The sequence below is a fragment of the Melospiza georgiana genome, chromosome 9 (genome assembly GCF_028018845.1).
Source record: "Melospiza georgiana isolate bMelGeo1 chromosome 9, bMelGeo1.pri, whole genome shotgun sequence".
In the NCBI taxonomy this organism is placed as follows: domain Eukaryota; kingdom Metazoa; phylum Chordata; class Aves; order Passeriformes; family Passerellidae; genus Melospiza; species Melospiza georgiana.
In genome coordinates this window covers 8,069,412-8,090,475 of record NC_080438.1, presented here as the reverse complement: position 1 = coordinate 8,090,475, position 21,064 = coordinate 8,069,412, and the positions used below count along the sequence as shown (strand labels likewise).

General features: G+C 46.0%; 1 protein-coding gene across 1 annotated transcript in view; it reads right to left on the bottom strand.

Annotated features, from left to right (window-relative positions):
• Positions 1-21,064, bottom strand: part of NIBAN1 (niban apoptosis regulator 1) — a 53,951-nt gene that overhangs the window by 6,807 nt on the left and 26,080 nt on the right. The window contains exons 3-10 of the mRNA XM_058030039.1: positions 20,577-20,708; positions 19,750-19,864; positions 18,164-18,328; positions 5,394-5,509; positions 3,008-3,112; positions 2,751-2,913; positions 1,777-1,964; positions 1,369-1,530 (exon numbers count right to left, since the gene is read on the bottom strand). Of these exons, the coding sequence (XP_057886022.1) occupies positions 1,369-1,530; positions 1,777-1,964; positions 2,751-2,913; positions 3,008-3,112; positions 5,394-5,509; positions 18,164-18,328; positions 19,750-19,864; positions 20,577-20,708 (1,146 nt within the window). The remainder of the gene's footprint in view (positions 1-1,368; positions 1,531-1,776; positions 1,965-2,750; positions 2,914-3,007; positions 3,113-5,393; positions 5,510-18,163; positions 18,329-19,749; positions 19,865-20,576; positions 20,709-21,064) is intronic.

Here is a 21,064-nt window from a genome sequence, read left to right as displayed (position 1 = left end):
GCCATTCCTTCAGCCAGTTGAGCACCGTGCTCCTAGATTTCCTGAAATTGGCCACTAGAGGATGCCAGGCTCCCGAGGCAAGGAATCCTGCTCCACCCTCCACCCGAGGTACATTTTAGCCAAATACTACACTAACACAGACATGTCTGATTTCACTTATTTATGAAATTAACGTCCACGGACAAAAAGGGAAACTACACAATATTTTTATGAGGAAAATACCAGCCTCTTAAAGAGGAAGATGCAATAACAGCATGTTTTGAACAACTCCTGTTATAATTTAACTTATTTCTTGATAATTTTGACTCATGTCCTGTTCAGAGAAAAAGCGACCTCTTAGTTTATATGGGATTTATTTTCTGTCTACTTCTTTGTCTTGACTCATGGTCTTCACTCGATGAAAGACACTTTATTTGGCAGCATTTTGGAATGGTCTCCCCTGAAAGACCCAGACATGAAATCAGAATTTTATTTCTGAGTAATTCCTTGGCTGCTGGTCCTGGCTGTACTCAGAAGAGCTGCTTGTAGGAAAACCCTATCCCAGCACTGTCCTAGACACTTGTTTTCCATATTCATAACTTCCACTCCATAGATCTGGACCAGCTCCATTTCACAAGATTACTGAGCAGATTAGTAAATTTCCCAAATACAGATTAAAATCACAGGGTTCAGTTTAGAGCTCCAAGGCCACATCTGCCTTGTGATCTGGCAACTGAAATCAGTCTGCTGGCCAGCTCCTCAGACACTTCTGGCCAGGCATCCAGGAGAAATCCAGGCAAAGCAGAGTTATAGCCTGTACCTGCACACATAAGACGGGACAAAGAGCTGCAGTTCAGTTTTCATCTGGAATGATATTGTCACCTCCACTGGTCCCCTGAAAAGTGAGGCTGCATAAAGTACCTACACCCTGAAACATCTGGCTCTGAGTTTCTAACATTAATTGCTTTACTTTATATTAGTGAAAAAATCAACTACCAAGGAGGAGACATTCCATTTTGGTAAAACACATTTAATACCCTTCCTGAAAAACCAAGCCTTGGGAAAGGGAATCAGATGAATTTTAGCCACCCCACTAGTTACACAATTTTCTTGGGTGCTGAGACACTGGGAATTCAGAATCTGAAAGTTCAGGGCAACAGATGATCCATGCAAAGTTTTCATACCTTGCTGAACAACTCACACACAGAGAGTCTCACAAATACAAGTGTCAAGCAGCTTCCAGCTGGTTTTCTCAGGTTTTGTTACTTGTTCCTTGCCTGAGAGACACTCTGAGGCTCTTTCACAGCTCTTATCAAGATTCCTTTGAAGCAGATTAGCAGGACAAACCTAACCTGTTCTCCCAGGAGGAAAAACTGGATCTTACAGTACCTCTTGCATGAAGTTCTGTGTCCTCTGAATCACAAAATCAATGTGATAGACCTTGAAGCGACTCTTGAGGTCCTGCAGGAGCTCCTGGAGCAGGTTCACTTTCAGATAGCAGGGCTCCATTTTCACCGAGTTGAAGGGCAGGGTCATGAGCTGATCCACATTCTGCATTCCCATGCAGGTTGAAAGAAAGCAACCAGAGGTGAATTTTTAATAGAGAATGTAACAATTTGGCTTTAACCCAAATTCTGGTATCTGCACTTTAGTTCCACAAATAGCACAAGACTTTCTAAATGACAAAACCAGGTGCTCACGTGCTTCCACCTGGGAAAGCAAATCCTGCTGCCAGCCAAGGCCTAGCCCAGAACATCCTTGTGCTGGTACAAAGGCTCCAGCTCTGTTTTGTCTTACCTCCTTTAGCCTGGTCATGTCATTGGTCTTCTGGAAGTCCTGGATGATTTCATTCACTTCCTTGTCAAAAAGCGCGCGCACTTCCGTGAATCCGGAACTGACGGGGCCCATGAGCTCCTCCAGGATGGAGGCGAGGAATGGCTGGATGTTCTCTGTGCAGCACTTCTGGGCAGGCTCAGAAACACTGGCTGGAGGGTCACACAGGACAAAATTGCACTTAGAGACAGTGAAAGAAGTAATTGGAACTTATCTCTTTACAATTAATTCAATGGTTTTTGTATTTTTCCCTGGAGTGACACCTCCACAGAGGTGATGAGTGTGTGCAGTTGTATGAGTGTCAATGAAAACTCTTGTCCCAAGCCTCACCTAAGCCAACACTGCAACTGGGGGCACTGTGAGGGCAGAGAAATGGGCAGCTCTCAGTATCATTACCAGCTATTTATTTATTTATTTATTTGACAGCTTAAGCAACACCAACAACATTTTGCCTGCTCTTTACATTCCTTTTTATATTCATAACAAAATTATGATTACTTCACAGTAAATAAAAAACACCTAAGAAGCCCTTTGGCTTAAATATTCTTTGAAAGCCCATGGACTTGTCACATAACCAGAACCTGGTTTTGTGGTGCATTCCTAGAGATCAGGTCTTTTAATTATGCTCACATGACCTATATCTTTACTACCTAAGACTGTGCAAGTAAAAATGAAAGCAGAAGGAACAACTCTGATCAGGATACTCAAAACCTGTCAGCTCCAGTTTGAGAAGACCTGGTATTATCACAGACACAGTAGCCACAGGTATCAGTTCCCACCAAAGGCAGCAGAACCTCGTTTGTGTTCTGAAAATTGATGTCTCCAGTTGGATTTCTCAAAACACACAAGGATTTCAAAACAAGTACATCTGGTAATTTGAGCAACACAATGGGAAACGTTGGAGAATTGCTCCAAAGCACAGCTGTTCCTCCACTAACCTTTGATTTTTCCAGCTAAGAAGTTCTTGGAGTTCAGAATCTGATCCATGTCTGAACGAATGGTCCCTTCAAGAGTTTTTGCAAATTCTCTACATTCTTCTTTCAAGGCGTTTAATCCTTCTGCCACCTGCTGCTGGACTAAGCCATAGGTTTCCTCTACGATCTGGACCCAAATCAAATTGAGAAGCAGAGATCAGAATCAGCACCCACAGAGAGCTACCATGAGCAACAGCTACTCTACAAGTGTCAGTCCTTACCCCAAACCAGGCTCGTTTCCTGTCGTTCCTCTTTCCCTTCATTTTAGGCAGGATCATTGTCTGCAGGTTAGGCAGCAGTTCCTCCATCACCAGGTTGCTCAGGATCTGTATGGTCAGGAGATGAAAATGCCAAGTTCACACCCTGTTCTTTACCTGAAGCACAGAGTGATGTGTGCAGGCAGTGGCTCAGCTCTCCCTCCCTCCCAGCTGCCAGGAGTTACCCACAGAGGCTTTGCACTCTCTCTGCCTAGATTTGAACTGCAACTCTTTCCTTACTTGCCCCACTCAAATGCACCAAATAAATATGCAAGACTTCATAAACATCTGATTTTGGGAGTCTAGGCCTCCCTCTCCATGTTTTTATTTATGGACATTGTCTCTAGCCTGAGAAAGCTGCACCAACAGCCCAGCACAGCCTACATTCAGGATCACATCCCTGCTGTACCCAGCTGCTGGCTGACCCAATACAGAGTGCAAAAACACCCCTCAACTTTCCATTTTCATCCATTTTCAGGGATTTTTTCACTCATGTCTGTGCTCCCAGACACTGCACCTCATGTATTACAGCTGCCAGAGGAATCTGAGGCATGCACCAACACCAGCAGAGGGAACTGGCAGAAACTAGAGCAGCACAAGTAAAGAACGACTCTGACTGCAGCCCAGTGTAAAACAGGGCATAAACAGCCAGTGTGGAAATACAACACACAATACCTGCTGTAATATACCTCTAATATACCTCAAATATGCAATACACTTTTATTGGAGTTTCATTTAGGTACTTAAAGATAATGACACAGCAGCACTTCATATTCAGCACTGCTGACTCAAATGTCTGTCAAAAGCAATTAACTAATTCAGGTCCTGAACTAATGGCTCCCTTAAAAAAGATCTCATGAATAACCCAAACTATCACAAATAATAAACGTGAGAACAGATCAGATGGATTTAAGAGCCAAGGGAAGGGCACGAAGCTGTGTCAGGGCAGGGTTAGGTTGGCTGTCAGGGAAAGGTTCTTCCCCAGAGGGTGCTGGCACTGCCCAGGCTCCCCAGGGAATGGGCACAGCCCCAAGGCTGCCAGAGCTCCAGGAGGGTTTGGACAATGCTGCCAGGGATCCACAGGGTGGGATTGTTGGGGTGTCTGTGCAGGGACAGGGGCTGCACTGCATGATCCCTGTGAGTCCCTTCCAGCTCAGGATATTCTTTGATTCCACGATTTTATATTGTGAAGAATCTTGAGTTCTCTGGGAACATTTTTAAGGCATTGGTGGATCTTCCCTCAGGTGCCTGGGCTCACGCTCCCACTCCAGCCATGCTGCAGCCCCAGTGTGAGCTAACACTGTGGGGACTCAGCCACCACAAATAAGTGTCAGCAAATACATTTCTTGGCATTCTTTACGGATTTTACAGCAACAAATTTCAGCCTGCTTGCTCCAAACCACTCACTTAGCTTGGATATTTGCCTAAAATAATTATTATGTTTGGTCCAAGCAGGCCATGAGAACACACTATACTTAAAGAATGAATTATTGCTAAGAAGATAATAGTGGAACTAGGCTGGATGTCTTCTGATTACAGCTCTCTTGAGACATATGGGCTATGAGTAAGATGTTGGCAAGCAATAGGAAAAATAAAACATGAAATGAAACTAGCACTATAATAGCCCCATAATATGAAGGAGGAAGGGAGAACAGAAAACCCCTCATGTAACTCCTAAAGTAAAGAATTTATTATCAGATGTTAGCAGGGAACTTCAATCACTGACATGATGGCAGCGGGAAAGACACTGTTTATAGATTTTTTTCTCCAGATTCCACATTTCTCAGCATTTCAAAGGTAGACTTCTTCTAAAACAATAATCTGCTTCCTTAAAACAAACCACTCTCCTTAAGGCTTTTTCCGTTTTTCCAAGGGAAGCCAGATTTCATCAAGGAAAACAGCCAGCAGTTGGCACTAAAGTAAACAAGTAAACATTTGCTGCTGAGTGCTCAATGTTTGGAAAAAAACCCTATGAATCAGGGTGTAAATAATGCCCTAAAAGCCACGTGGAGTGATGCCAGTGGGATTGTGGGGTAATCTCAGCTACCGAGAATGCTCCAAAGCCAGGTGCCCAAGTATGGACGCAAACTCTGGTCTTAGCATTTCTTTTCTGAAGAACTGAAGTACACAGATTTTTGGTGTTACTCTACAAGACTCTGATTTAGAAGTTTTTATTAAAATAGAATTATCACTTACATATGAGTAAGAGAGGTCTTAAAATCTCAGGTATTTCTATCTACGAAATTTTCTTTTTTTAGATGCCCTTTTTGCTAAGAGAATTTATAATCTTCACTGTCCTCAGAGCTGCAATACCCAAAGCCAAAACCCCATCAGGAATTTATTCTTTTACCTCTTTTTCATTGCCAGTTATCATCTCCCATGTGCCATAGTGGCCTTTCTCCTGCCGGAAGAACTGGATGGCCTCTAAGAACGCCTCCACTTCATACGTGGTCTGTTTGAGAAAGTCTGGAGAGAAGAAAAAGTAACATAAAGGATTTACCCAGAAATAATCTTTAAAAATAACCATCCTTTTCTGAGCCATTTTCCACTCCACGTGCACCTAGCAGTAATATTTTTAAATAATTTACTAAGCCTGGATGCCTGGAGACCCTGGGTGTTCACTGAGATTTAGAAGTGCATTAACATAGGAAAACTCATTCCTTGCCTTTACACCTGTGAGCAATGTGAGGTGGCACACAGAGAGACTGACAGCATGTGGCAGGGCCAACAGTTGGGAATTCTTCTTCTTTAGTTCACAATAATGACAGGCAGCTCATTGAATAAATTGCTAAATCCAAGTTAACACTCCCCAATAACTTTCTGTTTTGTTAAGAAACTGAGGATCAAGATGGTTTTTCATTGATATACAACAAAACAGACTTCAACAAAGAAAGCACCATGCTTGTACCAGTTAAGAACAAAACCTCCTGACAAGATCATGCTGATTTCCCTAAATATTTCAGGAATGTTCAACCAGAGCTCTGGAATATCTGGTTATTGTGCAAGGCCACTTCTGCCAGATGGGAGCTTTTCCTGAGAACACTGTGGTGGCCTGGGGACACCTTGGCCTCAAGACATGAAGCAGAGTGGCTGCTTGGCAAACCCGAGTGACAAAACCATCCCCAAACACTTCAGTGATTGTAGTGCTGTGTCTTCACTATCAGAGAGTCAGGATTACTGTCTTGTGGGAAAACAAAGCCACAAAGGCTTATTGTACCCTCTCCAAGATTGTCTGCTGCAGCCTTGAGCAGCTGAAGTCCTGTTGTGCACTCTGAGAACAAAGGAGGGAAGAACAAGAATGTCGATTCTCTCAAAGGGAATTATGCTGCTTTAGAAGGTACTGATACATACAAATAATTGTGATGAGAAGACTCAGGAGGAAGTCCTCAAGCCTTGCTTGTCAAGCAACACTTTGGGTTTGTTCATGAGACTGCTTGAGACAGAAGCTTTACAGGAGCCTTGCATAAATGCCAAGGGCAACGCAGGAATTAGAGAAATTATGGGAAACATGGAGGATTAATACCACAGTAATGCCTGAAATATCTCCTCCATGCACTTAACAAAAACAAAAGCTACGGAAACCTGTAATTAACTTCATCAGGGCTTTATCCTTGAAGCTTGAAAACTGCATGGTTTCAGATCTGCTCAGAGCCCAAATGTCAAAATTTGCCTTTTCAGAGTTTCACCTGGCTGCAATGACTGCAGGAAGGTTTGTTAAACACACTGAGGGGCAATAAACACTCTCTCAGTGCCTCTCTTGATACTGTTCTTCACATGCAGATATTTGGAGATCCAAAGACATAACACAAAGTCTCCAAGCTCATACAATGATCAAACAAAAAAAAAAAAAAAAGAAAAATCAGCCAGGTAAAATCCCAACCCTACCTTCACTGCTGCCTCCAGGATTTATAGCATTTGTCATGGCAAGTCACAAACCAGTATTAATTGTAAATCAGGCTGTTCAGTACTGAGAGAACATCCTCTGATCACAGTTTCAATGAAAGAAGGGAGTGTTCCACCTGAGCAACTGAGGTGGAACATTGCATTCAAAAATTTTTGTCTTCCCAAAATAAAACTGAAAAGATTTTGATGAGAAGAGGGCCTGGTTTGGCTGCAGGCAAGGAAAACTGCAGCTCCCACAGCCCTCCAATCATGACTCACATGTTTTCCTCCTTCACAGCTGTGCTCCCTCCTAACCCAAAGGGACAACAGACCATCCAAGAGGCTGGATCTTGGAGCTGCTGAGATGGTGATGCACCAGTGCTGACAGGAGTCTGCCCTCTAAGATCACCAAGTTTTAAATCCATGCTCAAGGGAGTATTCTCTCTCTGTTCTGACTGTCCCCAAGCCTGTGCTGCAGTGGGAAGAAGGTGCTAAAAATCCAAGAGTGATTCATCTGAATAGCTCATGGGAAAAACATTAAGCTGCAAGTGCCATAAAATCCCAATCCCACATTCTTTCCTATGCCAGTAAACACAGGACACAAACACAATCATGGCAGTCTTGCTACAAAAACAACTCCAAGCAGAAAGAAAGCTTTATCCTTCAAGGCTGCTGCAATTGCTAAATTTAGGCAATTTCATCCTCACTTTCCATAGGAGGAAAAGATTGCCTCAGCGATAAGGCTTTGAACAAGCAGATCCATGCAGTGCCGGGCTGTGCAGAAGCTGCTGGCGAGGCACACGAGACAGAAGCACATTCATGGACAGGGTTCAAGAAAAGGGAATTGTACCCAGCTGAAAGGAGCTGCCATGCACATTCTGCCAGAGTTCTGCCCATCCCATGCAGCAGTCCATGGAAGGGCTGGAGGAGGGGGTGGCTTGGCAGCCACGGCAAGGCCAGGGAAACAAGGGCTGGGCTGTTGGGGGAGCCGCGCTGGCGTGCGAGGGAGCAGCTGGGCCTGGGCCATGGCAGCAGAGCTGCAGCTGCAAACGGGGCAGCTGGCAAAGCCCAGTGGTGCCAGGGACGAGTGCTCACCAGGGGAAAGCACGATGGGTGCTCCCCTCTCCTGAAGCCCTCACAGGGGCTTCCCTCAGCCATCCTATCCTGAGTGATCCACGAGTCCTGCTGATTGTACAGAGGGGAGCAGCTTAGGGCAGCTTGGTGCAGTGCTGGCTGCAGTATTCCTCACCCAAATCTCACACAAAGCCAGGAAGGTTACTGAGGGTTCTCCAGCAAAAGGCCAGCGAGGCTTTACAGGTACCTAGACTGATACTGCGTGCTTAATCCAAGATGTCATGCACTTGGAAAATCACCCAAACATCTTCTCCAGCTGCTAATGAACAAAACATCCCTTTTGTGTGGAGATTAAAACAAAATTCTGTATGTTCTGTTTAATTAAAAAAAAAAGAAAACCTACCTAGAGACTCTACATATCCAAGCATAGAGGCCAGATATTGCTAACCACAAATTCCTTTTATAAATGCAAGAATAACTGCTATAAAGCTCCCTTTGACTTTGGGAGATGGAAGGACAACTGGAAGCACTATAACTTTATAAATCTTCCCAGACTTGCTCATGTCTCAATGGTACGGCTCAGTTAGTTCAGGACTGCAAAAATCAAAGGAGCTTCCATGCAGTGAACTCCTCTTTAAAAAAAAAATAATTATGTCAAACCTTAACTCATCAAAATGACACCAAGAGGACCAGGCTACTGGACACCCTCTGAGAGCACCTGCATGTGGTGCAGAAGGGTTAATTTAGAGGGTCCTGTTCCCAGTCTCAGCTGTCTCCCATGCTTGGGCTGCCCTGGGAATGGCAGCCTTCTAACAGAGTGCCCAAGGCTAAGAGCTGCTCCTTCCTTGGCAGGTGAATGTTTGGGGAGTGATGAGCAAATCTCCATTCCCAAGGTCCTGTGGGCCCTCCCAGCCCTGTCCATGGCAGGACAGCTGCACCCTTGGAGATGGACATGGCTCCAGCCCCTCAGGACAAGCTGTCCATTTGTGACTCACCAACACTTCCCATGTGTCCCATGACAGCAGCAGGAATGAACTGCCCTCATGGATTTGGTCTCAGCCACAGATCAGCTGCTCTTACACTGGAGAGCTCTGTGCAAGAACTTCTGCAGATGGGCCTCGTTACTAGAGAGGGTGAGTGTTCCAGCTGCCTCTGGCTCAAACTGGATTGCCAGCAAACCAAGATAATATGAGATCTGCATTTGAACATTCCAGTTCAAACTGTGCATCTGTCTGTACTGCACACCACTGCCTTGGGGCTGCTGGTGAGGAGGTTAAATCACTCAAATAATGGTTTTTCTTAGTTACAAGCACAGGAAGATGCCTTCATAGCATTGGCATAGCTGTTAAAAAGTGATTCTTTCCACATCCCATTTAAACTGTCCCTCTGAACAATCACTGTCACTAACGGCACTTGGGGACACAGTTTAGTGGTGAGTTAATTGTGGAACTCGGCTGCAATCCTGTAAGAGTGAAGGGATCTATTGACTGTGGGTAAAGTGCTTCACCAAAGGGAGCTCCACCACGAAGAATAACCTCAGCCTTTTGGCTGACATTTCACACAAGGCTGGGGCCCAAAGACACAGCTGAACAAGTGTTAAGCCAGAATCCAGAAGCCTGAGCTCACAGAGCACAAGTTTTAATTAAAGAAATCCTGACTCTGACATAACGCCCTTCATCTGACCACCAAAACTCAGGAGCAATCCACCCTGGCTTCCTCTGTTTCTTACAGCATCCCAGCCAGATTCTGCACGCAGGGAATAAAATTTATATGATCCTGGAATTCTTCCTGCAGGTAACTAATTGATATTAGCAATGTGGTACCCAGTGATGGCTGGTTTTGTAGGAGATGAACATGTCAGAGCCCACAGGCCTTGCCAGGCTGAGGAACTGCAGCTCTCTCTTCCCAACACAAGACGTTCACAACCAATACAAAAACTCATGACTTTTTAGTTCTCTCCTACAAGACAGCAGGGCCCACAAATATCCTCTCAAATCATTCAAAGCAACAGGCCTTGGACAAAGACTGGAAAAGGCAGGAGAACAATCACTGGAAGGAGATGAAGATGACCAAGGAATCTGGTGGCCTTTCACTGAGGAGGAGAATGTCACTTACTATTAATTTTTGGAATATGATAAATGAGTAAAAAACTGCATTTGATTTTAGGTGATCTCACAATATTATTTCCTTGCTTCCTCATCTATTTGATGGAGAGCTGGCTCTGGTAAAGGCAGTGCCCAAGCATCTCTCATGACTCCTTCTTGTTGGTCACTTTATAGAGCTTTTTCCTGGGACACAAAAAAATCTCAGTACAGGTGTTGGTGCAGGGCCTTCTTGTGATGTTACAAATAGATAGTAAGAAGCAGATAAAGAAGTATTTGGAATTTTAAGTGCAGTCTCAAAAGCTGGTGCTTCCACCCCTTCTTATTTCCACTAGACACTGTTGCCCTCAAGAGAATAGATTTCATGCTAATAAATGCAAATTACATTTTCCCAATTTTCTCAGCCCTCCAAGTCAGTCCCCTCTCACCTTGGCATCTGTTTCTTTTGTATATATTTAGACTTGCTTTTCATTATACGCACTCTGTAATTTAAAAAATAATAAATTTCTGGGTTTTTTTAATTTAGTCCTTTTAAAGCAAAAGCTGGTAGAAAAAAGGAAAATACACAACCCCAAACCAACGAAAGAAACAGGACAGTGGTACTGACATTTCAAAGACAGTGCTCCCACTCCTCCAGCCCCCAAGGATTTGGGGTGGATGCAGCTGGAGACCATAAGGGAACAAGAGACCTTCCTGCAGGGAAGGAATCACTCTGCCAGCCTTCCAGCACCACAATTAGGGAACACCCTTCAAATAAAAATAAATGAGCATGATAAAAAATTATTTCCCTTTTTAAGAGTTCACATGAGCTCCAGCATGTTTTAAGAGCTGCTGCGTTTAAGTACCACAGACAGCTGGTGAAAAAAGCCATGGCCATCAACACCAACAAAATTAAACTGTGGAAATTCTGACTCCAAAATAATAAGCAATGGTCCCAACCCACTGGGATGGCAGGTTAAGAAAAGGAACATGCTTTGAACCTGGGGAGAGGATGAAAGCTCAGGAACTGCACCTCAGGAAAAGGGAGGTTACCTGGGGCTTGGGACGTGGCTCAAGCACAGCTGAAAATGACCCTCTAAATAAAAGGACACACATTTTACCCTCACAAAATGCTGTCCTGTGTTGTTAGCATCCAAACTGAGAACAAAGTGAGATATATATGGTGCTCTGGGGCTGAGAGGCATGCACCCCCCAGCTCTGGGGATTTCCTGTGAGCAGTGTGCCGTCACATCATCCACAGAGCCTGTGGTGTGAAGCTGCTAACCACCAACAGAAGCTAGATGAGGTCACTTCCAAACATGATACAGCCCTGAAAGAGTACTCTGTACTTACAGCAAACAGGGCTTTGCAGCACAAGTTCCTTCCGTGGCCACCAAACCAACACTGAGCAGGGTTAACTGTTCGCTTATCAGCACACAGCACCCAGACTGAAGCTGTTCAAAGCAGCACCAGACAGGGCACAATCAACCTCCACTGGGAAGCCCAGCAGGTGTGGGTTTCCTAGTCTAAAAAATTAACGAGCACTGCATAAACACACACAAAAGATCACAGTATCACTTATTTCTGACATTTTCCAAGTGCTTTACAAACCAGGTACTGTATTCCTGGAGCAGGTGGGAATTTGGAGAAGAAATGGCTCTAGAGTGACTTTATTGTGGCCTTTCAGTACCTACAGGGGCTCCAGGAGATCTGGAGAGGGACTCTGAACAAGGGATGGAGTGACAGGACACAGGGAATGGTTTCCCACTGCCAGAGGGCAGGGTTAGATGGGATGTTTGGAAGGAATTGTTCCCTGTGAGGGTGGGCAGGCCCTGGCACAGGGTGCCCAGAGAAGCTGTGGCTGCCCCTGGATCCCTGGCAGTGCCCAAGGCCAGGTTGGACAGGGCTGGGAGCAACCTGGGCCAGTGGAAGGTGTCCCTGCCCATTGTAGGAGGTTCCTTTCCACCCAAACCATTCCATGATTCTCTGATTTCTCTGCTTTGAAGCTGGAGCCTGAACACCACCTTACTCTGCACAAATGAGTCTTCACAGCTCCTAAAACAGGCTGGGGTGGTGGGCTCAGGGCAGTGGCTCCCCTGCACCACCCACACTTGGCAGTCTGTAAGAAGAAGATAATCAGCCTGAGATGGGAGGGATAGGAAGAACGTAATGGCAATTATGAATTTAGCACATTCATCATCTTGCTATTTCAGAATGAATGTCACTCCTACAGACTGAAAATCCTCACCACAGTGCAGGAAACCAGGCTGGCAGGAAAGGCAAAAGCCATGCTTGCTGACTGAATGAACTCATGCTGCAGAGGAAAAACATCCTAGAAAGAGGAGAAATAGTCTTATTTCAAGCAAAATATCCTAAATTATACCAAAAAAAAACCCCACTATATCATATCCTGAAAGATTTAGTGAGTTTTTTTCACACCCCACAAGCCTTATCAAAGGTATTTCTAGTGAAATGGACTGGTGAAAGAACAGCCACAGTCTCAGCCACTCATGTGGATCACAGGTGGTCTAATCTTATTAACCAAAAAGGGATTTAATTAACCCAAGTACAGCAGCTGTTTGAGAGGAGCCAAGACACAAATCTTGGTAGATGAAGGGGTAAATATTATCTCCATTTGTACTTTCTCCCACCCCAAATTACCACACAAACTTTCCAAAAGGCTTCACTTTCATTCCAGTGCACAAAAACATTTCTCTTTAATGTCATAAAAAGCAATTTCCTCCTCAGTTCTCCTTTAATTGCTCCCACCACATCCATTGGAAACAAGCAACAAGAAAATCCTTCCCTTCATCTCCCTCTCCAGGGAGGAGAGGCCACCCTGTTTGTGGCATGAAGCCTCAGAAACCCTTCCAAAGTGGTATCTGGACTCCTGACAGCTGCTTTGCCCTGTACATAGAGATATACAGACATATTCATCCCTCAGCTCAAGGATTTAATGTCAGCTTTTCAACCTTTACCAGTGCTCCCAGAATTATTCTGAATTCTGGGCCAAGAGTTGCTAAGTCCTATACAGGTACTATGGACATGTGACATAGGAAATTTAGAAATAACTATGAGGAAAACATCTGTCAGATAAATTCAGAGCTGAAAAAAGAAATGCAAACACCAATAATGGGCAACCCTGAAGGTCAGAGATGGAGGAAAAAATCTGCCCTCCACAAGCTTTTGTCTTTCTCTCTTGCCTAATGTATTTCTTTATTATACTTCTTTAATATATGTATTGCTCAAAATAATTTCTGTTGTTGTTTCTGTTGAAACTGGAGATGACAGGATATGGTTTTGAAAGTCCCTCAGCTTCCTGTGTCAGGAGGGTGATTGTCAAGATGTGGATGTGAAATCAAACCAGACAAAAAAAACTAAAATCACGAAGTGAAACTCTGTGTCTCCCAGAATGAGCTAGTTGTCATTTCCTTCCCATCATGCAGACTTCCCTCTATCCCAGCACCAAGTGGTCAGGGTTCCCCACTTCCAACAGCAAATACTGAATGAAACTCAAATAGGAAGCAAGAAGACCTAAAAAAACAAGTAATTTAAGAAGTACTCAGAAGAAACTTCAGTCTGATTTTCAAGGCATGCAAACATAAAGGATTAAAACCTGAGGAATAGCTAATATTAGAGCCCTGTGAATATTATGAGCCTTTCCCTCACTGTTGCCATTGTGGGACTGGTAGAACATCCCCACTGGGGGCTAGGTGGCCATTTCAGCAGCAGATTCCCCCCAAATTTGAGGTGTGCACTTCTCAGCATTTCACTAAGGAAACAGGGAGCAAGATGGAACCAGGTGAGTCCAGGTTGTGGATCAAAGAGATAAGGCAAACCAAAGAATCACACGCTGCCACCCCCATCTAACCTGGCAGGAGCAGATTAGAAAATCAGAGGAAAATGCTAAACCACTTCCTCCACACGCCACCTGAACTCAAGCACAGTTTTAAACTTTAAAAAGCTGAGGAGTGTTAAAAATCCTGCACTGCTGTAGGTGTGACACTTGGGAAGCACAGGCTGCCCAGAAGCAGCAGAGAAGAGCCAGCAGTGCCCACCAGGGACCCCTTGCACCCACCAGGCTGCTGGGATTCCTCGCTGCTCCCTGGGTACTTGCCTTCTCACTGGCTAGCCCTAATCACACCACCTCACACATTAAAACCCAAAAAGCATTTGATCTTCATGTTCCATTGCTGCTGAAGGAGATCATTGTCTCCTCAAACCACCAAGCCCTCATCAGTGAATATTAAGGGCAAAGACAAGGGGAAAGTCGAGATGGGAACGACACAACAACCCACAGTCCAAACACCTGAATGCCATTTCCCAGTGGTGCTCACTAAATCCGCATGCTTCTGCTCTGCCCAGAAATCCCAGAAACACAGGCTGGGCTGGGCATTTGTACCAGAGGGGGACAGGAAGCAGATGAATGTCAGGGCGGTTCCCAGCACTGATTCACTCCAGCTTTCCCTGTTTAACTCTCTTCCTGGGAGAAAGAAAATACATTGTAGCCACAAGCTCTTCCAAGTCCTTGGCTAAAGCCCAGTGCAATACATTCCTTCCCAGGAGTGGCAGATCACAGCAGGGACAGAAAGGCTACCTCTGATCAGGCATGACACCTGTCTTTGTCCTGTCCTTGCCTAATCTGCCCTGGTTAATGGGAGCTAGGCCCTTTGGGAAGAGGTGGAGTGAGTGTTGCCCTGGTCCATGCTCCTTATCCCACTAAATTATATTTCATAATCAAACATGAAGGATTTTTCACAGTTCTTTCCTCTTTTCAACTATTTTTTAATAAAAGAGCACAGTCAAATTTTTCTACCACAATCCTTACTGGCCATCGTTGTGCTGCACACAGCTCATAGCTGTAACTTTGTAAGATTGCTCAGACACCTGTTTTTCTCAGCAGAAGTGTTTGCAAAAAAGACTTTAGGAAGTATTAATAAGCTAGTATTTTTCAGTGATGTGCAAATGAATAGGAATCAATATGAAGCCCTTGGGAAAAAAATTCTCTCCAAGGGCAGAGTTCAGGTTACTGAGGTGCTTGTCAGTGATCATTTTTCTACTTGCAGCACCCAGATCTCCAGGGGATAACTCCAAGAAATGCACACAAAAGGGGCTCCTGTTTCCTTGATAGCTGTTGAAATTCATTTCCTGGTTCAACAGGAGATCCTAATCCAGACTGTCTTTATCTGCTTCTCACCCCGTTGGGCAGAAGTAAGGATGAGCCTTGAGGCATTGTCTGTCAGATAAAAACAGGACCACAGGAAAAGCTGAGAGGGATAAATCCTGGGACAGATGCCTAAATGAGCAATTGCTAAGCCATATGAAATATAATGAAGTGCAGACTCACAGGCTTTGGAGATGGAAAAGACCTCTTAGGTCATCCTAACACGGCCTCCGCCAGTTCAGGATTGGCCCCTAGAGTGATGTGCTGAACTTTAAGAAAAAACCAGGCTGCCAAAAGCTTTGTCAAACCCATTACACTTGTTCCAGAAGAGAAATGAAAATCCCCAAACATCATGAACAGGTTTCAAGTCATGGAGTGCCAGGAAAACTTGATTGTGTCCCCACCTCCCCACCAAACCTCAGTGAGGAGCCAAGTCCAGAGTGTCAGGGCACTGTACACTACCTGGATAGCTGGGAAAGGGGACTGCACACCACCTGGATAGCACTGGGAATGCAATTAGGGATTGTACAGCACCATTGGGACCAGCAATGGGGAGCGTACACCACCTGGGATAGCATCAAGATTGGGAATCTCACATTTCCTCTGAAGAACACTCCTGAAACCAGCCAGCCCTGAGCATCACACAAGTAACTGCACATCTTAGGAAACCACCTAGAAATGCAGTCATGTGTGTTTTCCTCAAGGAAATGGAGTCCTAAAGGAAACCTAAAGGAATGTCTTTGGCAGTGGAGACAGAGCAAAGAGATGGTAGTTGAGAATGATCCAGAGAGGACAGCAGGAGAAAGCTGACTGAGGGCAATGGGATGAAGCTGATGACCAGGTGACTAAAGTGGCAGCTAAAAAAGCATTCACCAGGAGCCACTTCTGTAAATAAAAGGGACTGTTCACACCCTGCACTCACAATTCATTTACCCACAAGCCTGGGATTCACACTCGAGCAGCTGAGTTCAGTGGAGAGGTTGCTGAGTGTTCCCATCTCCTACCAAGGGCAGCAGGAGCAGATGGGACTCCAAAGTGAACTAAAGACATGGAAGACCCTGGAGACCAGTGGGGAACTGAGGGCATCTTGGTGGAAAAAATGTCATCTGAAAACCAGGAAAGCATTTCTTTTTCTGAAGGATCCAATTCATAAATGATCTTCCAATTTCATGGGAGCAAAGCTGTTTTTACAACCCTAGCAAGTAACAAACTAGGGGTTTTTTTAAAGTTTTCTAGGCTAACCTACTCAGAAAGTGACATTTATCGTTGTGCAGACAATCAATACTGCGTCCTACACACCATTCACGGACCAACTACAAGGCTTAACCATGGCTGGGGCTGCCATTGAAACATCTGCAGAAAGGCCAAATGTTTGATCAGGAGAGATGTGTGTGTAACAACATGGGAATGTACTGGGGGACTGCACTCCCCCCATGTTGTACACACCTGGCCTCCTGTATGGGATTCTTATTATTGTCTGTGCAGGACCATGAGTCAGATTCCATGATCCTTGTGGGTCCCTTCCAATTCAGGACATTCCATGATTCCTGATTCTATAGCTGTGATGCATTAGCCAGCTTGCAAATGCAGGTGAGGGTTTGCTGTGCCTTAGTAATGAACACCTCTAATGGATTTTGGATCATTACACAACTTCCAAAGCAATTCCCATGTTTTCTCCCTGAGCTCACACCCACTGCATCCCAAACCCTACCTAACTGTGTTCCCAGCACAGCAAGCAGCAGGGCTGTGTTGATTCATTCCTCGGGGTGCTGAAGCCAAGCACCTTTCGTGAGTGACTTGCATTTTCCCACAGCTGGGTGGGTGGGTGACACTGTCCCAGGCTGAGCCCTTCCAGAAATATCCCACACAGTCCCTTCCCACACTCACCATGGTTGGAATGCCACACACAGTCCCATCCCTCACTCACTGTGGTTGGAATGTCCCACATGATCCCATCCCTCACTCACCATGGCTGGAATGTCCCACACGATCCCATCCCGCATTCACTGTGGCTGGAATGTCCCACACGATCCCATCCCTCACTCACCATGGCTGGAATGTCCCACATGATCCCATCCCTCACTCACCATGGCTGGAATGTCCCACACGATCCCATCCCGCATTCACTGTGGCTGGAATGTCCCACAGGATCCCATCCCTCACTCACCATGGCTGGAATGTCCCACACGATCCCATCCCTCACTCACCATGGCTGGAATGTCCCACATGATCCCATCCCTCACTCCCCGTGGTTAGAATGTCCCCATCCCGCACTCACCGTGGTTGGAATGGCACACGCAGTCCCTTTCCTCAGGTCCCCTCCCTCACTCACGGTGGTTGGAATGTCCCACACAGTCCCATCCCTCACTCACCATGGTTAGAATGTCCCACAGGATCCCATCCCTCACTCACCATGGCTGGAATGTCCCACATGATCCCATCCCTCACTCACCATGGCTGGAATGTCCCACATGATCCCATCCCTCACTCACCATGGCTGGAATGTCCCACACGTCCCCATCCCTCACTCACCGTGGCTGGAATGTCCCCATCCTGCACTCACCATGGTTGGAACGGCGCACGCAGTCCCTTTCCTCAGGTCCCCTCCCTCCCTCCCTGTGGTTGGAATGTCCCACACGATCCCATCCCTCACTCACCATGGTTGGAATGTCCCCATCCCTCACTCACCGTGGTTGGAATGTCCCACACAGTCCCATCCCTCACTCACCGTGGTTGGAATGTCCCACATAATCCCATCCCTCACTCACCATGGCTGGAATGTCCCACACAGTCCCATCCCTCACTCACCATGGTTGGAATGTCCCACAGGATCCCATCCCTCACTCACCGTGGTTGGAATGTCCCACACGTCCCCATCCCTCACTCCCCATGGCTGGAATGTCCCCATCCCTCACTCACCGTGGTTGGAATGGCGCACGCAGTCTCCCAGCACGGCGCTGAAGCGTTGCTGTGCCCCTGGCTCCGGGAAGCAGTAGTAGCTGTGCCGGGAGAAGGGCTGCCACAGGTACACTGGGAACTCCTTCGGGAGCGGCACGAAGGCTGCGGCCGCCTCCTCACTCGAGCCTGCACAGAAACACCTCTGTTTGAGAGCTCCTCATTTCCTCAGGGCTGGCTCTGTGCCAAACCTTTGCCAGCAGGATAATCCCCTTCCCAATCCAGGAGATTGGGCACAGAGGGCAGGGGGACACAGCTAGGATGGGCACACTCAGCTGGCATCAACCCCCTCTCTGTGTCACACCACAGCAACTTGATGGCCTCTTGCTTTGTCTTCAAGGTGGCAAAAATCTAGTTTTGGTAAAATTTCAAAGAAACCATTCCACTGGATTGCAGCTGGTAGGGAAATGGTTTTCATGGCAGATAAGTAAATTACTGGGGAGCTCTGGTCTGTTCCACATAAAGACCATTTAGGAGCATATTGACTTTCTTATAGAAACTAGCTGCATTAAATAAACCGCGTTGGAACAGCAGCTGGAACAGCTTTCACTGGTTCCAGGACTTCCACACACAATTGCCCTTAAAAACTGTCACTTCAAACCCTTGTAGGTGATGTGAAGAAAGCACCAAGTACCTCCAGCTCCCACCTGCCCCGGATCCACACAGGGGATGCTGGACAGCATGTGTAGGGATGACCAAACCCAATCTGGAAGCACTGACATGCACTGAGAGCCCAGACACATGAGGTTCATCTTCAGCACCACACAGATGGAGAGTAGTGCCATAAAGATGAAGTGATGATGTTTCTGAAGGGAGAGCCATGGGAAGTCCACAAGCACCCTTGGGGTGCTCCACATCACTCAACCCCACCTGCTGCAGAGCTGTGGTGACACACACAGGACACCTCCAAGCCCTCTGACCACCCTGTGCCTTGGGAAAGGGTGTGACAGGACACCTAACTTTTAAATCCTGGGGATTTAAAGGACTCAAAAAACAAATCCTTGTCTTCAAGTTGCCCTTATCCCTTTTGTTATGTGGCATCCCATTCTCCAAATCTAACTCTGCAATGTGAGACCTGCTTCCATAAAGCCTGAATTTTCTCCATCTTGGTAGAGCGGGGGCAGGCAGGACCACAGCAGTTCCTGACCCAGAAACAACAAACTCAGAAGCAGCCACCTTCCTGCCCTCTCTGTGGGACTTATTATCAGCTGTGAGTCAACACAGACAGCTGGCATCTAAAAATGGAAACAAATAAACCAGGAATATTAACAAAGCCTGGGAACAATGGCGCTGTGGTTCCTGCCCTGCTTCTGCACAGCTTCCAGCAGCTTTGTGCCGGTGTGCTGGGAAGAAAGGGAGCCAGCATTTCTCTGAATGTTGGCTTACACCATCTGCTTTGTTCATCCATTCTGGAGCTGTGTTTGAACTTGGGAAAAGGGGCTGTGGGCATCCTCTGCTACCCCATTTTAAACTGGAGCCTGAAAGCCTTCCCAGGGCAGAGTAAGGAACAGAGCCTGGGCTTTGGCAGTTCAGCTTTGAACAGGACTTACCAACAGGGTCTGGAAAATGTTTATCAGAAAGCAAATTGTAATCTTCTTCTGAAGTCAGGACTTTGCCTCCTGCAGGAAGAACGTGATATTTAGGGCTAGCTCCCTTCTGGTAGGCCTGGAAAATCAATAGAGAGGAAGTATTGTCAAAGAGAGATTTAAGGAGAGAGAAAAAACAAAATACACAATTCACTGACAAAGCCAGGAGCTGACTTCATGATCCTTGTGGGTCCCTTCCAACTCAGGATATTCTATTATTCTAATGCATGGGAATATTGCACAAAGAGAGAATCTTTTTGTCAGGCTGAATTTTGGAAATGTTCCCTAGGCATGTCAAATCTAAAACAAATCTAATCTCTCAGTGCTTATCTGCTGTGGTGGGGAGTCAGGGATGGAAGGGAGGGAAAAAGGATGGGATTTTCTCCAGAGCCCAATTTGTTGGATTTGTCAGTCAGGACTAGCTTGACTAATGCAGCTTCCAGGCAAAAACCTCCACTGTAGCCAGCCTGGAGCCACCCAAACCTGCAGGAGCACAGGGATGTATTACAGGGATGTAGAAGTGAGAAGTGCTCTGGGACAGGCACAGGAAGGTTCAAGTGCTGTTAAAAGGATTTGTTAGTTCTTGCTGACGTATCTGGCCAAGGAATGTCCCATTTGTTAGTTCTGGCCAAGGCAGGGCACTTGACTGTACCCTCAGCCATCCCACTGGAGCCACCCTAACGAGGACAAGGTTTCACCTCCTATTGCTGAAGGCAAGGCAGCAGCAGCAAATCAACTCCCTATTGGTTTATTTGGGAATGCACAAGCATATCCATGGAAGCAGCACTCACTTCTTTGGTCTCAAAGCAATTCACAGTGTAGTCATTTTTGATCACGACGTATCTGTCCTTCCACTTCTTCAGGTCCTCAGCAAAGTGCAGCAGCTCTGCTTCATACAGAACTGTCCCAGCTTCCCCTGCAGGCTACAGGGACAATTGGTGACATTTGAGACCCCTCTGCACCACTGACCATCCTGAAGCTTTTATTTCTACATTTCCATAATGCTGCTCTGAGAGCTTTGGAGCCTTCAAATGAAATTTGGAGTCATAAACATCTCTGATTTCAGAAGGTTCTACAGACACAAGCAAATTCTTGTAGCTGAGGTGAGGAGAAAGCTCTGCCTTCCAAAACACTGCCAGATTTCTGAGACAGAGATTTATTCACCTTGCAGCTGACAGGCTGAATGCAACATCAGAGAATCCTACAGTGGCTTGGGTTGGAAGGGACCTTAAAGATCATCCAGTTCCAACTCCTGCAGGATGACCTGGGGTTCACCACC